We start from the raw sequence: 25,308 nt of genomic DNA, 5'->3' as shown, positions 1-25,308 counted from the left end.
TTATTTGTTTATAAATCTTTAAATGGGCTGGCACCTTCTTATCTGGTGGAACTTTTGCATCCGTATAATCCATCGCGGTGCCTCAGATCAGCAGATCAGCTTCTTCTGGAGGCACCAAGGGCCAGGCGGAAAACTAGGGGGGACAGAGCCTTTGCTGTGATAGGTCCAAACCTATGGAATGCCTTGCCGCTTTATATTAGGCAGGCCCCCTCACTGTCCACTTTTAAGTCTTATTTGAAGACCTACTTCTATTCATTGGCGTTTGACCAGGAATGACACTCTCGCCGTAGTGTTAGTGTTTATATTACTGTCTATAGCTTTTTATGTGTTGTTTTTATATTTGTATAATATGTTAAGTGCTTTGGTCAGCTGTGATGTGGTAAAGCGCTATATAAATAAAGTTGAGTTGAGTTGAGCTGTAGAAACTCATAAGCAGGCCTAAGCATTTAACAGTCTAACTAGACATCCTATCTCCACTAAACATATCTATCCAATATCTATCTGACTAAAAATACCTAACAGTGCATTCCATTTCTGGTCTAAAACACTGAAACAAAATAAGAATGCATTATGTTTGGAAGTAGATCGCCTTTCTTATCTGCACTTTAATTGACTGTGCAATTGATTGTCATGTCAAGGCTATTCAAGCTATGGGTACTGCTGTTCTGTTAAATGTAGGGTTGGCGATCCTGGAAAAACAGCAAGAGGAAACTTGATTTTGAAACTAGACAACTGAAAAAAATCCTGCCCCTTCATTCTAACTTCTCTCCAAAGCTGCTCCTCCAAAACACAACGCGCACCACAACACACGCTGCCTGACTACTACCGATTTCAGGAAAATAACAAATGCCAAAACAAAACCGATTTCTGTTCATCAGAAATACCATGGTGCCACTCTTCACTCCTTTCGTTCACTCAGTTGTCACCATTGTTCAAAAGCCAGACCAATGTTAATTCTGGTTTTACTTCTTGCAGCATCCAACTTTTTTTAGTTGTAACTTTCTTGAATATGATGTTACCTGCCCAGATCTGTGGCCCCAACCTGTAGTTGAGGACCTCTGGTTCATGGCTAAATCACTTTACTCCTGGCTTGTAGCCGGTAACTAGTCTCAGAAGTCCAGGCTTCTCCGATGGGGAGAAGTGAAGAGGGAGGCCAGCTAACTCCATTCAAAACACAAGCTTTAATCCATCTTGGTAACACGACACTGCATGTGGCCTTTGATGCCCAGTTAACTGAATTACAGTCCTATATACACTTAAAGCTGACTACTGCTGGTATTTTCCCCACACGTGGGTACATATAAAAGGAATCTCTTCCATGTGGCGGTCTTCTCGCTCTCAAATTGCATGCAGGTAGCAACTTCTGGCAACAGACAAACAACAACAACAAGCCTATGTGTCTTAAAGGAGAAGACCTGGCCTGTAACAATGGTCTTCATTTGTGAATGAAAGCTATTGTGAGTACCTTCTCTGCCATAGCTCGCTAGCTTTAGCTATCAAAATGGAGCAGTAACACATCTGCCTGCAACACCTTTTGGGAAACTGTTGGCTCGTGCATTGAGTGCAAGGGCAGAATGCATGCAAGTGGGAAGTAGGCTAACAGGCAGGTATGCCATCCAATGGTTTTGTCTGGGACAAGTAAAATTATTGGTCAAGTGCTTTCCAGCCCTGCTGCCACAGATGATAGAGTTTTTTCTTTATGTTATCAGTCCATATAATATACGTTAAATGCCATCAAGATGAAATGAGAAGACAAAAAAAGAAAAAGCTTCTGGAAAGACTCACCAACCCTACCTTAAACATGAACAGTACAGGGAGGAATCAGCAAGTAGTACACTGAAAGCTACAGACTGTGGAAAGACGGTTTAAATATTAAAGTGGAAATCCGTCTGTACTCAAAACATAAAACAGATCTCCCTCTGTTCACTGTCTTTGTGTGTTGTTGAATATATTCACATGGGCTGGCTGAGAGTAGGTGCATAAAAAAAAATCTAAGTTTATAAATGATAGACTGAAGAGCAAGGAACTGTTCTCATCTCCCTTTTTAAGGGGAGCAAAATCGGCTTGTGTGCTGATTGTTGTCTCTCGACTGAACTAATATCTTCAGGGCTCATCTTATGGTCAAGGACAAAACATTCTTTGATAGTCTCTTCTGTGGCTGGAATTAAATATTTATTCTGCTTTGTGAGTAGGGTCATTTCATTTTGCTGCTGTAGGCTCTTCCAGTCATTCTATTGCATAACTCACAATGGAAAAGCTAACAATGGTTCATGTCCTGCTCCCGGAGCACCAAACTGTACTCTGCAATTACCTGGGTTTCAAAATGAAAGTGGATCTCATTGTTGCAGACTGACTGTTTGTTGTCCATGCCCTCTACTTCATTCTATACTGTAGTAACTTCTATAACTCATGCTCGCTTTGGCAAAGAAATCGATTGTGGGAAGAAAAAAAAAAAGTGGTGCCTGCTGCTGAAATGCAGAGCACATTCCTGTTGCTCTTATGCAGCAGTGCTTTGTATTTGAAACGTAAACATGTCCGACATTTATAATGGGTTTCAGAAAATAAAAAAATGAATATACCTACATTTTCAGATTTGTCAAACAGCATGCTTTTGGCTCAAGGATTCATCATACTAATTAGCTCTAGGAGATCCATCTAACAGTTTGTGATTTTTCCTGATTTTTAATCAGTCTAATTTCTCTCTCCAACACACAGGCACGTTCGGCGTCATACACACAAAGCCCCTGTTTGCATAATGTGCTCACTGTCTGCTCCTCTGAGACTAAGCACTGTTTGTGCATTCCTCCATCATTCTGCTAGTGTGTGCGTGCGTGCGTGTGATTGTGCATGTGTGCAAACATGAGATTGTTTGAGTTCATTTGTATGTGTTTTGGGAAAGAGGATTCAACTGTGCCCCCCCACCCCCCACTCCACACACACACGCACACACACACACTCACACACCACCAGCCCCCACTCCTTTTAGTCTGCTGCCCTGGCTGTGGCTCGACCGTGATTGCTCTGACAATTCAAGAAAAAAAAAAAAACACACCTTCTGCCAGGCTGTTTTCCCTGTTCTGTTATGGAAATGAGATTTTCCATCTCACTTCATCTTCAGTACTTAAATACCTCTTTGCTGAGAATAGGACTGTCTAGCCTGTTAGCACATTTCCTCCCATATAAGTGCTCTGTTGTTCTGCAAAGCTTAGTTGAATTTTAGCCTCTCTGCCTTCGCAAGGAATTAGATTTTCTACAGATTGTGAAATGTGACCTGTCTTATTAGGCGTGCTTCTATTGCTCTATAAATCACAGTTAAAGTATGTTGTCTTGATAGCAGACTGCTGTGTCTCCTGTTTGCATCAGTCCCAAAGCCATGTCTTACTGTGAGCAGGATTGTGATTCATGGTAAATATTTTCAGTCGCACAAGCACATTATGTGATTGTGGGCTTCATAATGCCCTTTTATTTATAGTGCACTTTTCAAATTGTATTTTGAAGAGCTTCATCAGATAAATAAAATAGACAAAAAATTGAAAATGAGCATGAAAAAATGGCAATAACACATTTATGATGTGGTGAAAGCAATAGAGCATTTACCAATGAGAAGTCAGACATTTCTTTGTGTGATTGTACAGGATGATCATCAGTGGGTGTAACCAATAAATGTTTAGCATAGAGTATATCAGGTACATTGGCATAAATCTGCAGGACCATCTGACAAGCAGCCTCTGGATCTAAAGATTTACAGCTGAATGTGAGAGTAAAGGCATACCAGAGGTATTATCAAGTTGGTGCCTCCCTTCACTAATGTTTTTGTGCTCGGTTCACCCCACCCCCTCAAAGAAAACAGTGCTTTCCAATATCCTTTACCTATGTGTGTATATTGTGTGTGTGAAGAGTTAAAAGTAGGGGATGTGAATCCCTGTTGGGTTCCCAGTACCAGTAGTCATCAGACTATCAAATGAACTAAAAAGAGGACAAATGCACAGGACAGAATAAAAAATATTAGCTAAAACACGGGTTTAAAAAATATGTTTATCAATGTGTCCTGCTTTACGGGGGAGCGACTGATAACATGATAGCCACTTTGTGCAAGCAGATATCATTGACTCACAATATGAAATTAAGTTAATACTTAAAAAATCAATTAAACTAATCTGCTCTTTACAGCAAACAAAGCAGACATGAAAAGCATAGCTATGGCGCCAGAGAGAGAATTTCTTAATCTCAGATAATTAATAACTAGGCCCACATAAAACAGTCATTTGGGTTTTCTCTGGAGGATGTGAATCTCTTCAAATGTACACAGACACTATTCTTTATCAGGCCTTGTTCTGTAAAAGCACAGAACCCAGATTCATTTTTTCTTTTACAAGAGCTTACAGTATTCTATTCATAGAGCCCTTTAGAAATATCAAGCATTCATAATGGAGCTGCATGGGATCTGATTAACCTCCTCGCTTGTTGGCACAATGGCAGGCTACCCTGAGACTCAGCCTGGTAATAGAGTCCGCTATCACCAAGCACACTCCAAACATTCTTCGCACCGCAGGACTCGACGACCAGATTGGAATCCCTTAACTCCCCTCTGCACTCGGCACACAGTAGGGAAACAAAACATCCTCTAAGCTGATGCTCCTCGACATAAATTTGTCTCTCTGCTCCACTCGTGCACATACACAAGCACACACATGCACACTATACACTCTAGGTATCCTCTTTAGTGCCTTTGTTGCAAATTTGCTTTCCTAATTGTAAACTCATATGAGTAAAGATAGAAAAATAAGGTAGTGTTGCCTCTATGGAGAATCTTTAATCATGGCTATTGTAACATGCTTTCATCTATGCATGTGTACTGTGCCTTTAATATAAAGTATACACAGTCCTTTGTCCACACACTATTAAATATAATGCAAGCAAATGTAATAGACCTGCTGTAGGCTACACAGTATATTTGTGGACCTCCTGTTTACTTATGGTAAGTATTTGGTCATGGTACGTTTTTATTTATGTAGTGTTACTGTATCGTATTGTATCTCCTGGGTCTTTTTTGTCTTTGTGAACAAAATAACATCTAATAGAACATCTTGTCTACAAGGTGAATATTGTACATACAATCTAAGGCATTATAATCAAAGACCGTTATGCAGAAATGCTCTACTATTGTGTTGGGCTATTATTATTTTATAAAGATTTATAAATGGTCATGATTCTTTAATTGCTTTCTTTAGCCTCTTATATGATGATGATGAGCAATTACAGGGTTTCAAATGTGTATCTCCCACCTCAATATTGCCATCTCCTGGCCCAACAGGATTAAGCAAGATATTCACACAGGCCTTTTTTGTTGTGGAGCAAATGGATAGCTTGTGCCAAATATGTCAGAGGGAGTGATTACACCCCTCAGTGGCCAGTTGGCTCAACAGTCCGCCCCCAGTGGCCAGCCCTGTGGGGGCTGTCAGGACCAGGCAGACTGGAGCTTGGTGTGCAGCCAGTCTTTCGTTTAACAGCACGCTCCTGCCCAGCCCAAGTGTCATCTGCGCCTGCCAATGGAAAACAGTTCTCACCCATCAGATAATGGCTGAGGGGAAATTGCTTCAAGGAGGTGACATTCTAGGATGGCAATATTCAGATGTGAAATATAGTCAAGTAGGAGGAGGAGAAGAACCTAGTCCTTGAAAAGGCACAAATTAGCATTGACATACACTTTCATGCACACACACACACACACACACACACACACAGAGGCGCATATAAATATACTCATGCACACGCTTTTTCATATTTTCACACACACAAGCAAGGAGGCTATACTTAATCTTGCTTGCTTTGAATAATACAACCGTCCTAGAGAGAGAATCAAATTTATTCACAGCCTGGACTAGCAAGAAAATTCATATTTAGCTCACCTGATATAGCAACAGCCAACAAGGCATGGGAATATGGATTGCAAGTGTGTACATCCTCACTGCAGATGCACTGAAACAAGGGGATTTTTGGTACTGTACTATCTACAATGACCAGTTCAGCTGTGACGTGGAAAATGGAAATCAAAGTGAAACTTGGATAGGGATATGTCAAGTCAAATATGTGCCTGCAGTCATCACACACAGAATATCACTGGAGGTTAATTCGCAGGCCTGCTGATCTTTTGGGGGAGGGGGGGTGCTCATCCATGTAGCTCGAGGCGGTGAATTTCAATATGAAGCATGAAATGTGGAGTAGTCACTGTAATTGGATTGAAATCCATAGTGGATCCTTTACCAACAGAAAGTATAAAGCACGCACCAAGGCCACAATCAAGTAGTTGATATCAAGTACAATTTAGTTTGTGCTCCTCTGTTCTGAAGTTTTAGTTTCTGCTCTAATTAGCCCTCAAACAGGTGCTTCAAACATTGATTTTTCATTTTAGTTACAGAGACGTGTCTGTCTTAAAGCTATTTTTGTGGAAAAGTGCACAGGCTTTCAAGATGTTATACCTTGCAAGCCATCTGAAGTTAACATGGCAAAGTTTCAACCTGTAGATGGTGCTCTCATCCCTGGTTTTAATCCAAACCTCCAGGGTCATCTCCTCATTTTCAAATGACTAGCCTCTATTCCAAAGCCTGTTTTGCTTTGTTATTATTATGATTCTATTCCAGTTATTTTGTTAACAGTGGAGAGATTTTGTACACGTCACTCACACTGTTCATATTTTGTTGACAGATATTCTTGTGTGCAGCAGACCTGTTCATACACAAAGCTTATTCAGGAAAGTCCTTATGCATAATGATGTGCAGCAACTGTTGTTCCAATCGTTCTCAGGCAGCGAGCATTGGTTGACAGTGGGGAATGGTTGGATTTGAGTGGGGGGGGAAGAGGAACCTCAGCCAAACATGATTTGTCTCGGAATACTCATGCCGCTTTTGATCTGTCTTGGCTTTTAGGAGATTTCAACAACAAAATCTGTCTTTCCAAATTCCTTAATAGACTCAGCCTTTTGTGGCCAACATGAAGAAATCCTAGGAACATGTTTACATGGCATCCATAATAATGCTCCGGATTTGTTTATAACATGCAGAGTCCACTGAGATCTAATTACAGAGAAACCCATTAGTATTCAAGCTTGGCCCTAATAGACTAATTAATTTATCATAAAAAGTAAGGCATTTTTATGACTTTCTTATGTTGTGCATTTATTTCCATAATTGATCTTTGTTTTACAAATATATCTTTTTAAGTTACTCCTCACATGGCCTACATACAGCAGGTTTGGGGAAAAAAAAAGAAAAACCCATTTGGAAGGAGAAACAAAAACTCTACCAGACCTAATAACATCAAGGTTACAAGTTGCTATATGATTTATAAGCCTCCAAAAGCTATTTGGGGGTATATTGCGACAGAATGTTAAGTGTGATTAGGGGCAGTATGTTAAACATTTGGCCAGTTGCAGTAGGAGAGCTGTGAGGATGAGCTGTGGTTATCTGTGCCTGTGACGCCACAGGAGGTGCCAAAAGCAACAGAGACCACTAGCCAGTCTGAGTATTTGGCACCTACACAGCTGCTGCTTCCCTCCTCTAGTCTCACCAAGGGCCAGTACCAAGCACAAGATAATCTTGTTTTATCTGCCTTTCAGACAGACCAAATGGCTGAGATTAAACCCTCCACATGACCCTCACGGCCAGAGCAGTGAGATGTATACCCCCAGTTTATTAGAGCACCTAAGGTTAAAGTGAGATGATGAAACTGATAAGGGGTTGGCTTGAGAATGGCTGGATACATTTTCTAGCCTGCAAGAAGTCTGTGTCTATCTAAATTTAATAAAGTCATATAGATCGTGAATTCAGGTGTGCTTTTTTTTCTAGGTTGTATTTTAAAAGAACCTATTTAGGTATTTAGCAGCAGGCTAAATGTTTTAATAGCCGGGGACCGGAGTGTGTCTAGGTGGTTACTACATACCAAAGAACAGAGAACATTACTATTATTAAATTTCACTCAAGATGGATTATTTATCAGTATTATTAGAAGATATGTTGTGATAATTTTAAGATTCCATTACAGATTTTAAAAGCAGGTATGAAAACTTTTTTTTAATTGAATGATTTGAGATACATACATATCTGTATTTCCGTGCTTTATACTCTTTGTGTAGTAACTGTGTATATTTTTACAAGTGTGTGGTAGCTATAGTTTTATGGCAGAATAAATCCAGTCAAACTGAAACGCAAAAATGAAACTTTGGATTTCCCGTCAGCTGTTGACTGCTTTAACTGTATATTTTGACAATATTTAAACAAATCCATGCAGAGTTAAATCAGTGACACTGCCAAAATTAGCAATCTTATGAAACATTTTAAAATTATTATTTTAAAGTGTCTCAAAGTATTTTACTGAAAACCAGGAACCTGGAAATTATAAAAACATAGAGATAGATAGATAGATAGATAGATAGATAGATAGATAGATAGATAGATAGATAGATAGATAGATAATCTTCTAACTGTGGGTGACATGTAGCTGTTATACAAAAGGTGGACTTTTGACACATTTGTTCCCTGGATTGTTGCTTCCAGTGTCACCAAATGCTTGTCCTGTCTTCCTACCTGGTGGTGTGTGTGGTAGAGAAGGCACAATCTTCAGTTGAACCTCCAAATGATGTCAAAGGCTGGTTGACATGAGACTCATTTCTGACCATCATTGTGATTACTGCAGTGTTGACTGCCAAAACAAGATTAACAATATTCTTACCATTAATTAAAATCACCTCAGTGAGAGAACAGATGGCCAAAGCTATTAATCTGCTGTAATGCTATTACTGTCACCACACACGTCTTAATCAAACCGTGATCTGCATTAATCACCTGCCTTAAGTGACAAACAAGTATCACTCCTGTGTTAGCCAGGCTTTGCTTGTGGCGAGACCTCTGGTGACCTTGTAGTGATATATTGATTCCAAAAATAGTTTGAACATAAAGAGGTGATGTTTTATATTGAGGCAGCTAGCTCAAACACAATGTAGGTTACATGACTGCAATAGTAAATGAACAATTCATCACTATCTTTTCAGCTGCTGTTTTAATCAGTTTGTTTGTGTTTTAATTTTAGACTGAAATATTTGCATCTACCGCTGCTCAGCTGTTACCATGAAACCACTGCAACATAAAGTGGTAAATGCATGATTAAAGCATAATCCTCTTAGTGGCAAACAACTAATTTGGCTAATTCTGTATTACCTTCTGACTCCTCACAGCCAAAAAAAATCCTGGATTTTAACACTCAGCTAGCTTAGGACTGTTGCTGTGAAGACTTTGTGCATTTGGTAATGGCAGTAAAGTATCTTATGTTTGATTCCCCTCTGGCTCAGCTCATGTGATCTTGTTTTTAATAAAGGTTGAAAATGGAGATAGAGAGCTAATAAAAATACGCAAGAAATAGGCAATGTTTTGGGATTTTGGTGATCACAGGTGCAGCGTACTGCTTGCTGCGTGCAAGCCAGGCAAATTTGCTAATGTGATAAGAGGTGGCCTGAGCACGTGTTATCATTATCCTTGTTTCTGGATCAAATTGAGCACCAAAATGGCAAAATTACCTAATCAGCATGCACATGGCCTTAACTGCGCCTCTCCTCCTACTTCAGCGTAAGAACATTCATTCATGGCAGGAAAATACCAAATACACCAATGCACAAAAAAAGTACATATGTGCACAAAGAAAACTGCATAATGACTGCGAACGAGGCAATGCAGAAATTGCGCCAGCAGGAAAATAGAGCCCTTGGTGTTGACTACTAAAAGTGATGATGCATCGCCGTTGCGGTTTTAAAACAATTTAATAGGACTAGCCTACATTTCTTCAGAGGGAGCTGAGTTGAGTCTACCTGCTGAAAGCCTGAAGGATTGATTGAACTATTTAGTCTTTCAAGTTGCAGTCTTTCAATCATGCAGAAGCAGATGGTGCACAGCCTCAGACACTACAGTTGGCTCTATAGATACCAACATTTTTGTTTTCTGTGCTCTTGCCCTTGTCAAAATACAAGGTATAAAAGCAGAGATGAAATAAGTAATGACATTTTTCAAGTAACACATTACAAGGCCTGCAATAAACATTTTATTCAAGTATCATCATCAGCATTTTAATGAAGATAATTTGAACAATTTTATATTTGCTGAACCTTTAAATCAACAGATGTTATGATTATCATATGTTTTGCATGTAAAAACATAAGCTGTAGTGCAGTAAAAGGAACTATATTTCCCTCTGGTTACCTCTGAAATGTAGTATAGTAGAGTACCTAAAAACTATGCTTCAGCACTTATGCTAATGTAGTTGCTTTCCAGCACTGGGTAAATGCAACCGTAGATACAAAATAGGACACTGGAGAAAACATTTAATAATGGAGGATGATGACTTTTATTGTTATTCATGTGTGCTTATATATTATAATCACACAGTGCTTGTTCTGACATTTAGACTGAAAAACATAAAAGTATCACTGTTTATTTTATCATACTTTTTTCTCTCAATTCATGCCTATTCATAATTTTTCATCTGTTCAAACAGCAGAGGAGGAATTTTAATGTAACGCAGTTAAGAAAACCCACAAAGCCAAACAAGTGTCATTTGATTACTGTTGTGTTTTGGACACCCACAATGTTAATTACACATAGAATAACACTGCGACTTAGTGTTAAAGGAAAAAGCCTGTCTGCATAATCAAGACAATCTGATTGTAATTAACACTCAATTGTACTTAATTTACCCTTTTCAGCAATAGTTTTAAAATAAGAGCCATTGAAATCGGAAGAAAAATGAAGTTAGGAGAATAAACTATAGTCACTGATCCCTCCTCACTCTTCTCTCTCTCTCTCTCTCATACACACACACACACACACACACACACACACACACACACATACACGTACACATTAGCAACTGCTCTCATAGTGATAACAAAAAGCATGAGTCAACCAGACCTTTGTCAACCATATGGGTGATTAGCTTTTACTGATTAAAAGGCGTCTGTAGCCCATCAAAAGGCTCTTGACACCTCACAAGAGTTTGGGTTAAATTTGTCTGACAACTCCCCACTACCACCCACAGCCCACCCCCACCTCAAAGGGCACATACAGGAAGGTGTTAAAAAGCACACAGTAAAGACCCACAGACACCTCAGATACTTGTGATACTGTGTCAGCATGAGTTCATAAGGAGCTCTCTGCTGCCATATTAAAAGTTATACAAGCCTGATTTTGCTTATATAACAGTGGGATAGCTGATTTTCTCTTGGTGCCTGGTGTTCCTGGCAAGCAAACCAGGCAGTGTTAACAAAACACAATGGTGTACTGTTTAAACTCTTTGTAGAAGAGTAAGGCAGTTTATTATGCATGTTGATGAAAGCTGCAGTATTTGCATATTGAACTTGGAACATACTTCAGTCACATTGCTTTACAGCAGAAGTGAATGCTTAGAGTGTGTTCTCAAATCCTCAAGACACCAAGTCAAGCGCTTTCTCCCTGTGCTGTTATTCTACAAATCACTACATTCAATGGTATTTTATACTATATGTTATGGTAAGCCAGTATAAAACTTAAAAACAGTTAGTTAATTAAGCAACGTGGTCATCAACATAATTAAAGCTCCAAAATCAATTTATCTAATGAACCATTTGCACCTAAAACAGTAAACGGCAGTTTGGCGGAGGAGCCAAACGTTTTCCTTTTGGTGGACCACTGGAAGGCCATTGGTCGATGGGACAGGCTATTTGCATATACCGGTGCTTATAGTCCCACAGCAAAGTCAGAGTTCATCACAGCTGTGTTTCGATCTGACAGAGATCATATGCGGATTGTTCGCGCCATTTATGAGCTTTTTGGACATTTTTTAACCCCATCACCATGAGTTTGTTCAAGCTTGCAGGAGTTGGACTGTGCATGCTGCTTGCTTTTTTCCCATACACTGCTCAGTGTACAACTACGAGGTATTTTACCTATGAAGAGGATGCACCTGGGACAGAAATTGGAAATTTGTCTCGAGATTTGAAGATTGATCCAGCGGATGACCCTGACACGTCGTTCCGCTTTATGCAGGAAAACAACTCCTCTGTGATTCATATGAGAGAAACAGACGGACTTCTGACTGTTGCAGAAATAATCGATCGAGAGCAGCTCTGCCCCAGGTCTCCCCGTTGTTTCATCACCTTCGACACTGTGGCCTTCTCCAAAGAAAAGTTTCAACTCATCCACGTGGAGATCGAGGTAAAAGATATCAACGACCATTCTCCTTACTTTCTGCGCAATGAGACAGATCTAGAGATAGTGGAAAGTGTTCCACTCCAATCGCGATTCCCACTACAGATTGCTCTTGACCAGGATGTGGGTGAAAACTACATTCAGAGCTATAACATTTCTCCCTCCAATCATTTTGCTATTGAAGTGCGCGACAGAGAGGATGGAGTGAAATTTGCTGAGCTGGTGCTGGTGAGGGAGCTCGACAGGGAAGTGGAGGACGCCTACGCAATCGAAGTTACTGCATCTGATGGAGGAATGCCTGCAAAGTCCGGGTCTATGACTGTAAATATCAAAGTCCTAGACTCTAATGACAACAGTCCGACGTTTGAACACAACTCTCTGAAAGTTGAGCTGAACGAAGACTCACCTGTAGGTCACCGAGTTATCAGAGTCCACGCGTTTGACCCCGACGACGGCATTAACGGCGAGGTAATGTACGCGTTTGCCGACGGGTTATCAACAGAAGCTGCGAGCCTGTTCCACATCGACCCATATTCCGGGGATGTGACCTTGAAAGCGCAGGTTGATTTTGAGAAAAGGAGGTCGTACGAGCTCCACATCAAAGCATCTGATTTAGGAGCGAACTCTGTGCCATCCAGCTGCAAGGTTGTGATAGATGTCGTAGATGTGAATGACAATGCACCCGAAATCAGCATCAAACCGATGACCCCCAGCAGTGACGGAATCGCCTACATCACAGAAGCGGCAGCTGCAGAGAGTTTCGTGGCTCTGATCAGCACCACGGACAGAGACTCTGGCTCCAACGGGTACGTGCGCATCAGCCTGCTCGGGCACGAGCATTTCACCCTCCAACAGGCATATGGGGACACTTTCATGATTATCACCACCTCCACTTTAGACAGAGAGAAGATCCCAGAGTATAACCTCACTGTGGTTGCAGAAGACCTGGGAAGCCCACCTTTTAAAACTGTCAGACACTATACTATCCGTGTAATAGATGAGAATGACAACCCTCCTCACTTTAGTAAGTCACTTTATGAAGTTTCAGTTCTGGAAAATAATATCCCAGGTTCATATGTAACCACTGTTGTTGCTCGAGATCCTGATGTGGGAAAGAACGCCCAAGTGTCATACAAACTCATAGATGCAGAGGTGCCAGGAGGATCGCCTGTGTCCACTTATGTCTCTGTTGATTCTCGCTCAGGGTCTTTGTATACATCAAGGTCTTTTGATTATGAGACTCTTCAGCAGATTGAACTGGTCATCCAAGCAGAAGACAGAGGCTCCCCCTCTCTTTCAAGCACATCTATAATCAGGATTAAGGTGGTGGACCAGAATGACAACTATCCATACTTCATCTTTCCTGTCCTCATGAATGGCACTGCTGATATTTCGTTGCCTTTTAATGCACCTGCTGGCTATCTTGCCCTTTGTGTCTCAGCTGAAGATGAGGACGAGGGCATGAATGGTGAGCTCTCCTATGAAATTGTACAAGGTGACCCAAAGCTTTTTACAATGAACAAAGACACTGGAGAGATTGCCCTAAAACAATGGCTGACAGCAGAAATTGGAGATGTGCTGGAAATTAAAATAGCCGTGAGTGACAATGGCAGGTCCCAGCTCTCTAGCAGTGCCACTGTTAGATTTGTTGTCTCCGACACAGGGCCCTCCGAAGACCAAGTTGTCATTGTGTTGCGGTCAAACAATGAAGAAGGCTACAGCTTGGATGGCTCACTAATTACCATTATTATGCTCAGTGGGGGTTGTGTATTGTTGCTGATTGCAATAGTGGTTGTTGTCACATGCAAACTCAGCCGTGGGGGAAGAAGACATGGCACCAAGAGAGATGTGTGTCACAGCCTGTTTGATGCCAGGCCTGTGCCCATGCTGGGCTCCACTGAACCAAACATATACACGGGTCAAGGAGGCTTCTTCGATGAGAGGACCTCTTCATCACTGGATGACTCCTGCCTTTATGAGGAAAGGAGTGGGGACTCAGAGACAAAGGTGAGTCAGAAGTGTTTTCTTTTAATCTTTTATTTTCACATGCATGTGATGTTTCCAAGAGCTGCCTTGATCTTTGTGCCAGAAATGGAAACTAATCTCCCTGCTGTCGTTTTATTTGTTCTCTTAGACGTTTCTGGCCTCCAAGCATTTCCAACCAACTTCTGTGTGGCAAGGTGACAAATACTGCTTGCAAGTGAGGTAAGACTCTTTTTTTTCTCAGATAGAATATGCATTATTCACAAACAGATCTTAGTTAACAGAGATGTATCATACATACATTTTGATGCTTGTAGCATCACTGTGGAATGGGGTTAGATGGGCAGGTTAGCAACAGGCTTTGAATGTGAGAAAGGACCTCAATAATAAAGCTAATGTGGTGCACCAGTGGCTTATACTGTATGTGTTGATTGTATTTGCAGTGGCATTGGCAACACCGACCAGCTGAGCGTGAAGGACAGTGGCAAAGGGGACAGCGACTTCAACGACAGTGACTCTGATATCAGTGGCGATGGAGGCAAGAAGAATTTCAGCACCTTCCACCCGAGTATAAAAAGTGAGTTTTGACGTTACGACACCAGAAACTGCTGAGTTAAGCATAAATATTCACTAGAATGAATAAATGATAAATGGTGGTATCAAGAATTTCTTATCCTTATTTTTATTTCTGTGTATTTCACGTTTATGTCAGGTTCATCCGGCATTGGAAACAGCTTATCCGGGGATTGCCAAGGCACCTACTGTGTAATACCAGCACAGACCTTCAAAGCCCCTAGAGAGAGCGCATACACAACAGGCTTCTCATCTGCACCCGTCTTCAACAGCCCTGATGGTTATCCTCACTCCTGGAAAGACTCTGACTATGGCACAAATCAGTCAGAATCAAGGAGCAGCATGCAGACCTTCTCCAGGACTGGGACCCTCCCTTCCTATTTCCCACAGTACCGGCGTGAGGCTGCTGTTGGTGCTGAAATTCACAAGCAGAGTCTAAATATTGTAACTGTGGCTACAGCATCAGAGGTTGCAACTATCTTTTGATTATGTGATTGAGATGTTTTGATTGTAGATGTAAGTTATTGATACTCATTATTTAGTTAACAGGTGTACATATTTTTGATGAACATTATTGTTTATTCTAGTTAAGTTATTTAAGTTTTGGTATATTGTATTTTATGGTGCACCCTGGTGTTTCTTTTCTCAGTAAAAGTGTGATTGAAACCCTGAAAAATGACATGTATTCAACAGTTTTCGTTTCAAACAGGAGGATGTAAATAAAAGAATGAGATGACAATGAATCATTAAAATTGAGAAATATGATTTTTGAAGATGAAATATTATCCCCTTGTCACAACAAACCGTCGTCTGAATTAGTAAACATGTAGAACTCTTCCCCCCCAGCTTGAATATACATGATCAAGACTCCAGTGAGTGATGATCAGATGTAAAACCTCAAGCTGCTGCATTACCTGGGAGACTAACTTTGAACGCTCCTAGGTTGCTCTGCTGAGTTTCTTGCATGCCAATGAAAGAATAGAGGTAGTACTCAAGTGGAAAATAAAGTATAAGCCGTTGTTCCTGCTAAATCTTGCAGGGTGCTGTCACACCTGCTTCAGCTCTTCTAAATAATTTACATAACTGTACTCACAGTATACTATGCATTTGGTTTTTTGACAAATGCCTGTCATATGTTACTGTGAAGGGCAAATGTTCAGCTTTTGTTTAAAAAGAGCCTTAGCACCTGAAAATGGAACAAAATATACATCCAGTTTTCTTATTCATTCATCCTCTGAAAAGTATCAATGCCTTACTGTCATATTTGCAGAACTGGTCACTGTCATTAAATAATTCAGCCTTGGATATGTAGGGTAAGTGCACTCTTGTCCTAAAGATTTATTGATGAGTTTTAAAACTACTGTATAACTAGAACTGTCAAATATCAGTCTGAATATTGGTTATTAGGTGATCCTTTATATGTAGTGTGGCATACTTCTCCTAAAATAGAGCAGCAACAGGACCATATGAAAGTAAATCCAGGGCAGTTGCAAGAAACCAGAAAGTCTGGAAATAGATAAAATCGAATAAGTCCATCTCTTAGTCCAGGGAGCGTGTCCATGGGGAAGTGCATGAGTTTGCATTAACAACTTCAAATGTACAAGCCTGTTTTAATACCACAGTTCAGAATTTGCTATCACATTGAGAAACTAATTGAAAATATGTATTTTAAGAAAAGTTCAACACCTGGTGGCTTTCATCCGCTCATGTACAAGTTTGTCATAGTGTTCTGTCCTCATTATTTTTAAGGTCACTTTAGTGTCTGTGAAGTGTGAAACCAAATGAGACAAGAGTAAAAGGTTGTTCCAAATTACATAATAACCATCAAAGGGCCAGCCCTGAAAGGAAAATACCTAGTTTCTAAATCTGATGCCAAGTAAGAGCTATCAGTGGAAGCTGATGGCAGCATGAACCATATTTTTTTGTTTTCTGTTCATTGAGGGGAAAAGGGGGCTAAGAGCTCTGCTCATTTGCATAAGCATAAATACCTGCTTTTGTGCTTTCAGATAGCTGTGATAAAAGCTGGAATAGAGTGGATTAGATGCCTTTTACAGAACTAAAAAGCACTAAACAGTGTTCTCCACAATATGCCTCGTGAATAGAGGACAATCTTCAAAACTAATTTCATATTTAAGCTGACTTAACAACCTTTTTTAATACTTCATTTCTGCAAAGTCGCCAGAGTTTGGAAATTGCAAAGTTATTAACTTTATTTTAGGCACAGAGTCCACTGAGGATTCAAGGCCATGTGGTGTAAAAGGCAAGCAATAAGAAAGAAGGTCATATTTGTGCCCCGAGTGATGTGCACTGTTCTGACAGATAGCCAATTGTACACAGAGGGGAAAATGCATTTATCAATCAATACAATATGGTTTTCTTTGTCATTGTTTTATTTGGTCCTGGTAGGTCAAATTGTTGTGCACTGACCTGACAGTTTGTGCCACAAGGTATGTTCATGTGCACAGTTTGATATGAAATATTTGAAAAGCCATTGCCAGGCAGACACTGGGTTCATTCATATCCATATGGACATCACATTAATGTCCTGCAGCAGCTACACTAGCACATTTGAAGTCTCTCCGTGTAACAGTAAGTGAGTGTTTTAGAGCTGGTGTTCAGCTCATTGGTAGTCTACTGACAAATGAGTCACTCCTGCACGTCAGTTTCAGCCTCCGCACCTGTTGGTGTTCAGCTTATTTTTGGCAAAAGGCTAACTGTATAACTATGATTATGTTGTTATAGCCTCTTACCACATCAAGATTAAGACACACGTCCTCACTGTACTCAGCATGTAAAGATGGAGTCTCTCTGAGCCAATGTCATTTGGTACTTTAGGCCTGTCCCTCAACAATCTGCTTTGTTCTACTTGTACCTTCATCTTCATTTTTATCTCAGCTGCCAAGTGATTCTGATTCTGAAGTGTAGATATTGACTGGTTGATGTTTTGAATTGTGGGACTGGTGGGAGAATAACAGCATGTGTTTTACACCTGACAGTTTGTCTAAAAGGAGAAGTTGTGTCTATGTTTTCTTACCCCAACACATGTATGCAGTTGCAACAATGATACAAGATTTGTTTTGTGAAATTCCCCATTTCCTGTCTTTATGCTAAGCTAAGCTAGGCTAACCAGTTGCTAGCTCCACCTTCATATAGTAATGTGAATATACTATGAACTATTATTATAAAAATTCAACATGCTTTGCTCAGCTTTTATCACTCACATGAATCATTGTCATTATTCACATCTTCATATTCTAATCTGAACAACAAACACTGTTTCCCTCCATGCCAAATTATGCCATATGCTTGCACCTGTGATAGTATAAAGCCATCCAAATGGGAATCAGGTCCAGGATTTGGATCACAACACCACCGAGCATGCCTACTATATTAGACATGTCACACAAGACGTTCGGCATATTAAAGACATAGTTGTAAATTATTTTGAAGGCTTCAAATTTCTGATTAGAGCCGTAATGTTTATAAATGCTACATTAGAACAAAGTTAGATGAGAATAAACACTGAAAAATGGTTCAGGCATATATATATATATATATATATATTTATGACCAAATAAGTTGTGACTTCTGTCTTGTGTTTTTTATGAAATCATGGAGAGAGATGTTACTGATGATGAAGACTTCTGCCATGATGGTAGGTATGTGGAACCAGAATGCAACTGACTGATGAGTGATATTGACGAACTGCAGTTATGTTGTTATCAAAACAGTGTAATGTATTTCTGCAACATTATAATGTTATGAGTGCATAACCTGGAGGTGATCTTTACAAGATTGAACATATTGTAGTTATGTCTGTCCACTAAATGCAATTTTAGCTATAAAGAGACATTTTAAATAAATGTAAAACATAAAACAACAAAAGGTTTCATTTAAATAATCTTTATCCTCTTTGTTAAACGCACACAACACACACACAGTAGGTCTCCGGGCATACCAGGATATGAATGTGATTTAGATCTGTGTGACATTCTCTCTAGACATTTGTGCTTGGCTTTGAATTGAGTAATTTGATTTGATTGATTTTGTATATTTTTTGCTTTTATATGACTTGTTAGATTTCTTTCATATCTCAGCTCTCTACTGCCAGATACAGATAATGAAAAAGGAGACAGAAGTAGTAAGATATTAACACCAGAGATAGTAAAAGAAATTCTGAGGAAATGTTGCCAGATGATATAATGTAGCGATCTTGTAGTCATTTCAGCTCCCCTGTCAATCATTACTGTTGATTAGTTTTTTATATATATAGAATTTAGGTATGTTCCCCTTTAAAATCAATTAAACCTTACTGTGTTTGTTAACATTAATATTTCACGGCAGAACATATAAAATTGTGTTTATGCACAGAGTATTCTGTGGAGTGATCATCACAGGTGAACTAAAAACTGCATAGACCTTCACTGGTTACTTATAAAAAAATACACCGCCTTAGTAATCAGTATGTGCTGTACTGTATATAGCCTATGGCACCATTAAATAACATTACCAGTGTCTATCTGTTCTATTTTGGTACTTATACCACTAGGGGGAAACATAATGCTTTACAACCTCAAAAAAATTACAGGCTCCCCAAAACATCATTTACACTTATGAGCCACATTTGTATATACAGCACAGCAAGCTGGCTTGGATGTGATATGAACGATATGATTCAACAAACTAAACAGTGTATTCAATTTATGACTGTTGTGACTGGTTCATTAAAACTGGAAAATCTTTATTTGCTAAAGCAGGGAGGTGTAATTCATGAGGTCTTGCTGTGCTATTACAAAACATCAGTTCTACTGAGTGTCAGTGGAAGCCTGTGTTCAACAATAACACCAGGTAATGTAGGGATAATGTGCCACTACTTTTTCATTACCGCTGCTGTTTCAGCTGTGTTCCCTCTTTGTAGATTGTGTTTTCAGTGAAAGATTCGCCAGACAGCATGTTTACAACATCCTGTTTGCAACATTTCATTAAGAGCTAAAAGTGATTTAAATATTTGATGGTTACGTCATCTAGAGGGTTAATGATATGGTGCATTCAAGCCTGGTAAACAAACAAAATATGAGGTGTTGATGCATTCACGAGTACATCAGTGGCACAGATTCCATATTCTACTCTTTATTTTAAACGGAGCCAAAAGCCCGACCCACGAAACAAATTAATATTCTATTCATTTTCATTTTATTGTAAATTGTGATTCCATACAAATGTCTTTGAATAACTAATTCACATTCCTATTGAGCATATTTACAATGTTGTGCAACAAAAAGCTCAATTTCCCAACATTTCTGGGTTTGTACAGGATGAGCTGTTATTATGTATCTTTATAAATAGCTAATATGATTGCATGCACGACTGAACGAAGAATTCTGAACAGTGACAGAAAAGGCAAGGAAAATACAACAACGGACACAAACGATCTCCCTTTAAGCCCCTTTGTAATATGGTGTTACTATCAACCAGTCTGAAAACAGAATGCATTATCTCATCAGGGTGACAACCATGGGAATATTAATTTAGTTTATCGCTGAATAAATGCACACATGGGGTCACATGGCTGTTTTACCACTTTAGTAAAACACTGGTTGGCCTTTGTCTCAAACAGCAATGGCGCTGCTTTGGTCTGGAGATGATGATGACAAATCTGCACCAGTTGTTCACCAGTTGATTGTGGTTTACCACTGTGCAGCGAGAGTGTCTCATTGTGTCATTATGGGCCGTCATGGAGACAGCTGCCAAAGGAAACCAAGCTTTTATACTGTTCTCTGCTGTATAGCAGAGAAAATTAGGGACAAGCAGAGGGGGAGAGAGAAAGAGAGAAAGGGAGCACAGAATAATATGTTGCATCAATCAGACTAAATGACTTGCTTATGTAATTAGCTAACAATGTTTTGTTTCTCCAGTTCCCTGACGTTATTAGTGGTTCACAGTTAACCTTGAAGTAATTGGGAAGGCTCGGTTGACGTTCCCCTATCTATACGGGACTGACAGTTTATTTTTCTTCTGTGGATGGCTTCCCTCCTCTTTCATGTTGCTACAGTATTTATGAATTAGTTTCCTGTCACTTTACAGTATAGCCTAATACTAATTGGTGGTGAGATATATGGGTTATTCACATCCCACTAGGTGGCATGCTGTTTTCCTTCCTTCCCGACATTAACATGACTGAGAATTGTCGGAACTAATAACACGGTGTTGCTGTGGTAATACTGCTGCACAAATTACACCTTTCCTGGAAAATGGCATAATCTCTAGCATCCATTTAAACACCAGAGCTTTGCAGTCACTGCTTCTCCAAGTAGTCCCTGACATTTTAATTTGATGCTTCATCTGCAATTAGACATGCACTGCATGGTCACCGGCTCATTTTATTTAGTGTGAATCAAACATTCACTTAGAACATATCTGAATTTAAAAGGAGAGACTGAGTCAAATTCTGTGCAGAGGTTTTACCCCCAGTTCTTATTAAGTATTAACAAGTTGGACATTTCACTGTCAACTTAGCTGTCATGGTTTTGACAGCCACTGCTATAGGACACAATCACCAGACTCCTGGTCCACTTGTCAATGGAAAGTCTGAACGTGTTGTCAGAGCAAAAGTGATGGGTCCTACTATGTGAAGAAAAAGTTCTCTCCTCATTGTTTGAATTTGTGAGAAGAAAAACATCCAAAGACAAAAACTGACAGTCTGCTAGGGAACATCTTGGAAAGTTTGCGTAGCTCATGCTTTGCTCAGCTTTGTTCCATTTCAATTTTGCACAGAAAAATATTAGGTCCTTTGTAATTTTCTGATAGTCCCTTGCCTCTGTTGACCACTTTGCTGGATAGATATCTGGGCGAGAAGTTAATTTAAATGACTTCTTGAGGATGGTGATTGATCCGTTGCATACTAAATAACTTTCCCTGCCTGAGATAAAGTGCCGCTGCAGACAGAATAAGGAAATGTCATGAGCTCTCCCAAATCACACTGGTATTGTAAGCATCTATTACAGTATCACTGTTTCCATCTACTTATCTAAGCATTGTTCATTTCATGGCTCTCACCTTCCACTAATCCCAAACAGAATACAGAAGCTGAGTCATTGTCAACACTGTCACAAATCTTATAATGGATAGATTGCACTGTTGTGTTCTCAGGTTTTAATACCCTGCAATTTTAAAGGATGTTTTCAAGAGCTTCAGACTCATGTCTTGTATAAAAAAGACTTGAAAAACAAAAAAACTGTGCTTTGTTTGTTGTTTACTTTGGGCTTGTCAAAGACTGTAAGACCGAGGGAAGTTTTCTTTTGTTTACCTGGGAAGATCGCAGCCTGGGTCATATTAGAGATGTTTACTCCCCCCTGTCAAAGGATAAATTCTGAATTTTAGCTCACAGGAAATGAAAGATGTAGTGGCATGCTGAGTACAGACACCAAAGTAATGTCACCTTGAGTGAGCATTTCTCTTGTTTGGACTGGCAGGTGATATCATAGGATAAACTCCATTTTGACCTTGTGTTCACTCATCACATCAAAAACACAAGAGGAGAACAGCATGGAAAAATATATACACACCCATCACTTTTCAGATGTTATTACTTCAGTCAGCTGCTATCACCTGGCACACTGCAGACAACTACATTTCATTCCATCTGAGGTAATGGATAGCTCGATGTGATGTTAAGGCTCTTTTTTAAGATGCAACAAAACAACTAAACATATCTTCATTAACATTCAGTGCCATGAATGTGTGATTGATTCCATCATCAACCAAGTTATTTTCGTGGCCAGCATAGGAACATCAAACGCCATGACCTCCATTATTTCCCCTTTGAAATTGCATTCACTTTGTTCGCCTCTCTGGCTCTCCAATACCTTGAATCATTTCTCCTGGGAGGTGTTTTTTTTCTAACCTGCTGCTTCTCTGCTAGTCCTAAGAGCAGTGTAACTAGCAATTCTCTCACCCTGTATGTGGGACACTTGAGCTAAGAGTGAGACAAGGCATCTGGCACAACCTTCATGAGACTGTGCACTAGATTCAGCTCAATGAAATTTAGACAGAGGCCCTCAAAAATAAGGTGGCTCGCGTGTTTTATCTATGTTTATGATATATGGTGCGTTTGGGGCAGAAATTTAGCTCACTCTTTGATACAGAGTGGAGGGTTTGAAAAAAAAAACTGGTGAAAATAGATTTGAACATTTACATGTCTTTGTTAGGTCTGTGCACATCTCTGAATGTTCCACAAAAAAAAAAACCTCTGCACAAACAGAAAAGTGAAAATAACCATTTGTGGCCTTGTGGGGGATTATGTGCTGTGACACTGTCTTGGATAAATGGAGTTTTGTCATCATAGGGAGGTTGCCATGCGAGCTGAGAAGATGCTTCCCAGAAGCCCTGGGCAAATGTATTTTGTATAGATTAAATAAATGAGCTACACTATGATCTTTAGTGGTGCTGGTAAACATACTGTTGAACTTAGCTAGCTGTTTTTCTCATTTCCAGTCCTTATTCTATGCTTCTCACCCCAGGACTCCATACACAAGGAACATGCTTAATGAGAGTGGTGCCGATCGTTTCTTCGGCCTCCTGCAAAGAAAGCAAATAAATGTCAATCTAGTCCTTTAATCTTAGACATTGACACTCGTTGCCTTCTCCAAAGTGCCACAGATTTGTTTTATGTTCCATGTGTTTCTGGGGAGCTTGACCGATGTATTAAATTTATCATAAACTTTGTTTCTATTCAAGGATGTTCTAGGATGTAAATGGCCTCCCCTGATTTTTCTTCTGCGTCTTGTTCGATGATCTTTGACTCCTTCCTCGTTAATGCTGTGACCAGTTTAGATCTGGTGTTCACAGACAGCCAGTGTTCCCTGTTTTGTTTTGTTTTTCACTCAGTCTTCAGCCCACAACGCTTCCCATTTCATCAACATAGCGGCCCCCACAAGCTGTCACGTGGGATGTCATACACCACTGTGGTGTTTCACTCCAGGGATGTGCTATGTTTAGGGTGTACCAGCACAGATTTTAGGGTGTTGAATGGTTTGTGCTAGGTGTTGACTCCTTGTGACTTCAAGACTTTGGCTAAATGTTGTGACATTGCATTAAACTTGTGAAGGGAAAAGATGCCTTCAAGTGAACTGCCAACAATGGTTGAAAGTCTGACTCGAAATGTCCAACTTGAAAACCCTATACGATAATCCTGTAATCATCAGAACCAAAGAATCTCTCAGTAATTGTGAACATGTGCTGTAAGCTTGTTCTAAACTGTGCACAGTAAATTGTTACTGGAGCCTCTGAAGCTTCTTGTTAAGTTTGAGAGCGCTGAAGTATAACGACTTAGGACATGAGGTCATTACTGTGATGAATAATCAATGCGTCTCTACCAAGAGGATGATTCTTTGTTACTGTTGCAATAGCATATTCGTTCCAGCTCAGGCTATTTACAATTAAATGACTAATTTGCAAAACAGTACAAATTCCAGATTCCTTAACAGAACCCATTTGATTAAATGCTAAACTCTACAGATTTGCAGAATATGCATATGTGTTTTGTCACTGTCATAATATTGTCTTATTTTTCCTTTCCAATTTTTAGTTGATTAAAATGGATTTTATTTTAATATTGTGTTAACTAGCTTGACTTAAAAACCTACATAAATATCAAAAGTCATGATTTGTGTAGTGAACAAGCAATAAGATCAACAATTACAACAAAGGGCAGCCTTACTTTACAGCCCAGCAATAATAATTTTACATGTTTGACCCATACATTTTGGCTCATTTAACATGTTACCCTGACTCCTGAACATCACTATATTTCAGAGTTTGCCTTTGGTTTAATGTTGGTACAGAAACTCGGAGGATTGTTAATGTGTCGCAGGTTATGGGGTTTGTTTTCTTGTTTCTTATAATTATATTCATGATTCAGTCTGAAATGTTTGATGTGAAGTGAATGTCAATTCTTTTCCAGCAAGTGCCCATTGGTTTTACGGTCCTAATGTGTTTTGGTTTTGGATCAGAGCAGTGTATTACCAGACTGATTGATGAGCAGGTAATTTATGAGTTTTTAGGTACATATTTGCATAAACCCTTTAAAAGGCACATTCTAAATAGACAGTCACACTCTTAGCTCCTTCACTCCCAAATGCAGATTAGGTTCAGAATTTATTAAACCCATCCTACAGACCACCAACTAAAACTTCCCTGGGTGCTACAAAGAAAATGGAAAATGCTTTCAAGTCAGACTTTTTTGTTTTGAGAATTTGGCAGAAGGTTGCCTTAGCTCTTGGAGCTCCAGAGAGTTTTGCAAAGAAAAAAAAAAGAATGCAAAAATATCAACTCTTTAACCCTGGAGAGCTCAGGAAAGCAAGGCTAGACCCCAGAGTTTTCATTATGCATTGAAACGTTGAAGAATTTGGCACACTGGCTGTTGAGAATTTAGATGCAGATCCACAGCTGGTCTGTAACAAAAATTATTTCTTCAACATGTAACATGATAACGAGGCTTGTGAGATATCTGAGACTCCTTTTGTTA

The 25,308-nt window shown here is 39.6% G+C and overlaps 1 protein-coding gene across 1 annotated transcript; it reads left to right on the top strand.

The window, feature by feature from the left end:
- Window positions 1–10,923: 10,923 nt before the first annotated feature.
- Window positions 10,924–15,481, top strand: pcdh8 (protocadherin 8). Its single transcript, XM_020596485.1, has 4 exons — window positions 10,924–14,234; window positions 14,362–14,432; window positions 14,654–14,787; window positions 14,923–15,481. Exons 1-4 carry the CDS (start codon window positions 11,874–11,876, stop codon window positions 15,267–15,269), a joined length of 2,913 nt encoding a protein of 970 aa, XP_020452141.1. The 5' UTR covers window positions 10,924–11,873; the 3' UTR covers window positions 15,270–15,481.
- The last annotated feature ends 9,827 nt before the right edge of the window (window positions 15,482–25,308 follow it).

The sequence above is a fragment of the Monopterus albus genome, unplaced genomic scaffold, assembly GCF_001952655.1.
Source record: "Monopterus albus unplaced genomic scaffold, M_albus_1.0 scaffold30.1, whole genome shotgun sequence".
Classification (NCBI taxonomy): Eukaryota; Metazoa; Chordata; class Actinopteri; order Synbranchiformes; family Synbranchidae; genus Monopterus; species Monopterus albus.
The sequence above is the reverse complement of the archived record's forward strand: the minus strand, read 5'-3'. Positions and strand labels throughout refer to the sequence as shown.

What these genes read in the sequence shown, in the direction of transcription:
- pcdh8 (XM_020596485.1), top strand. Translation starts at nt 11,874, where the DNA reads ATGAGTTTGTTCAAGCTTGCAGGAGTTGGACTGTGCATGCTGCTTGCT. An exon ending in GTGGGGACTCAGAGACAAAG is followed by an intron (nt 14,235 to 14,361) that starts GTGAGTCAGAAG and finishes TTGTTCTCTTAG; the next exon opens with ACGTTTCTGGCCTCCAAGCA. An exon ending in AAATACTGCTTGCAAGTGAG is followed by an intron (nt 14,433 to 14,653) that starts GTAAGACTCTTT and finishes TTGTATTTGCAG; the next exon opens with TGGCATTGGCAACACCGACC.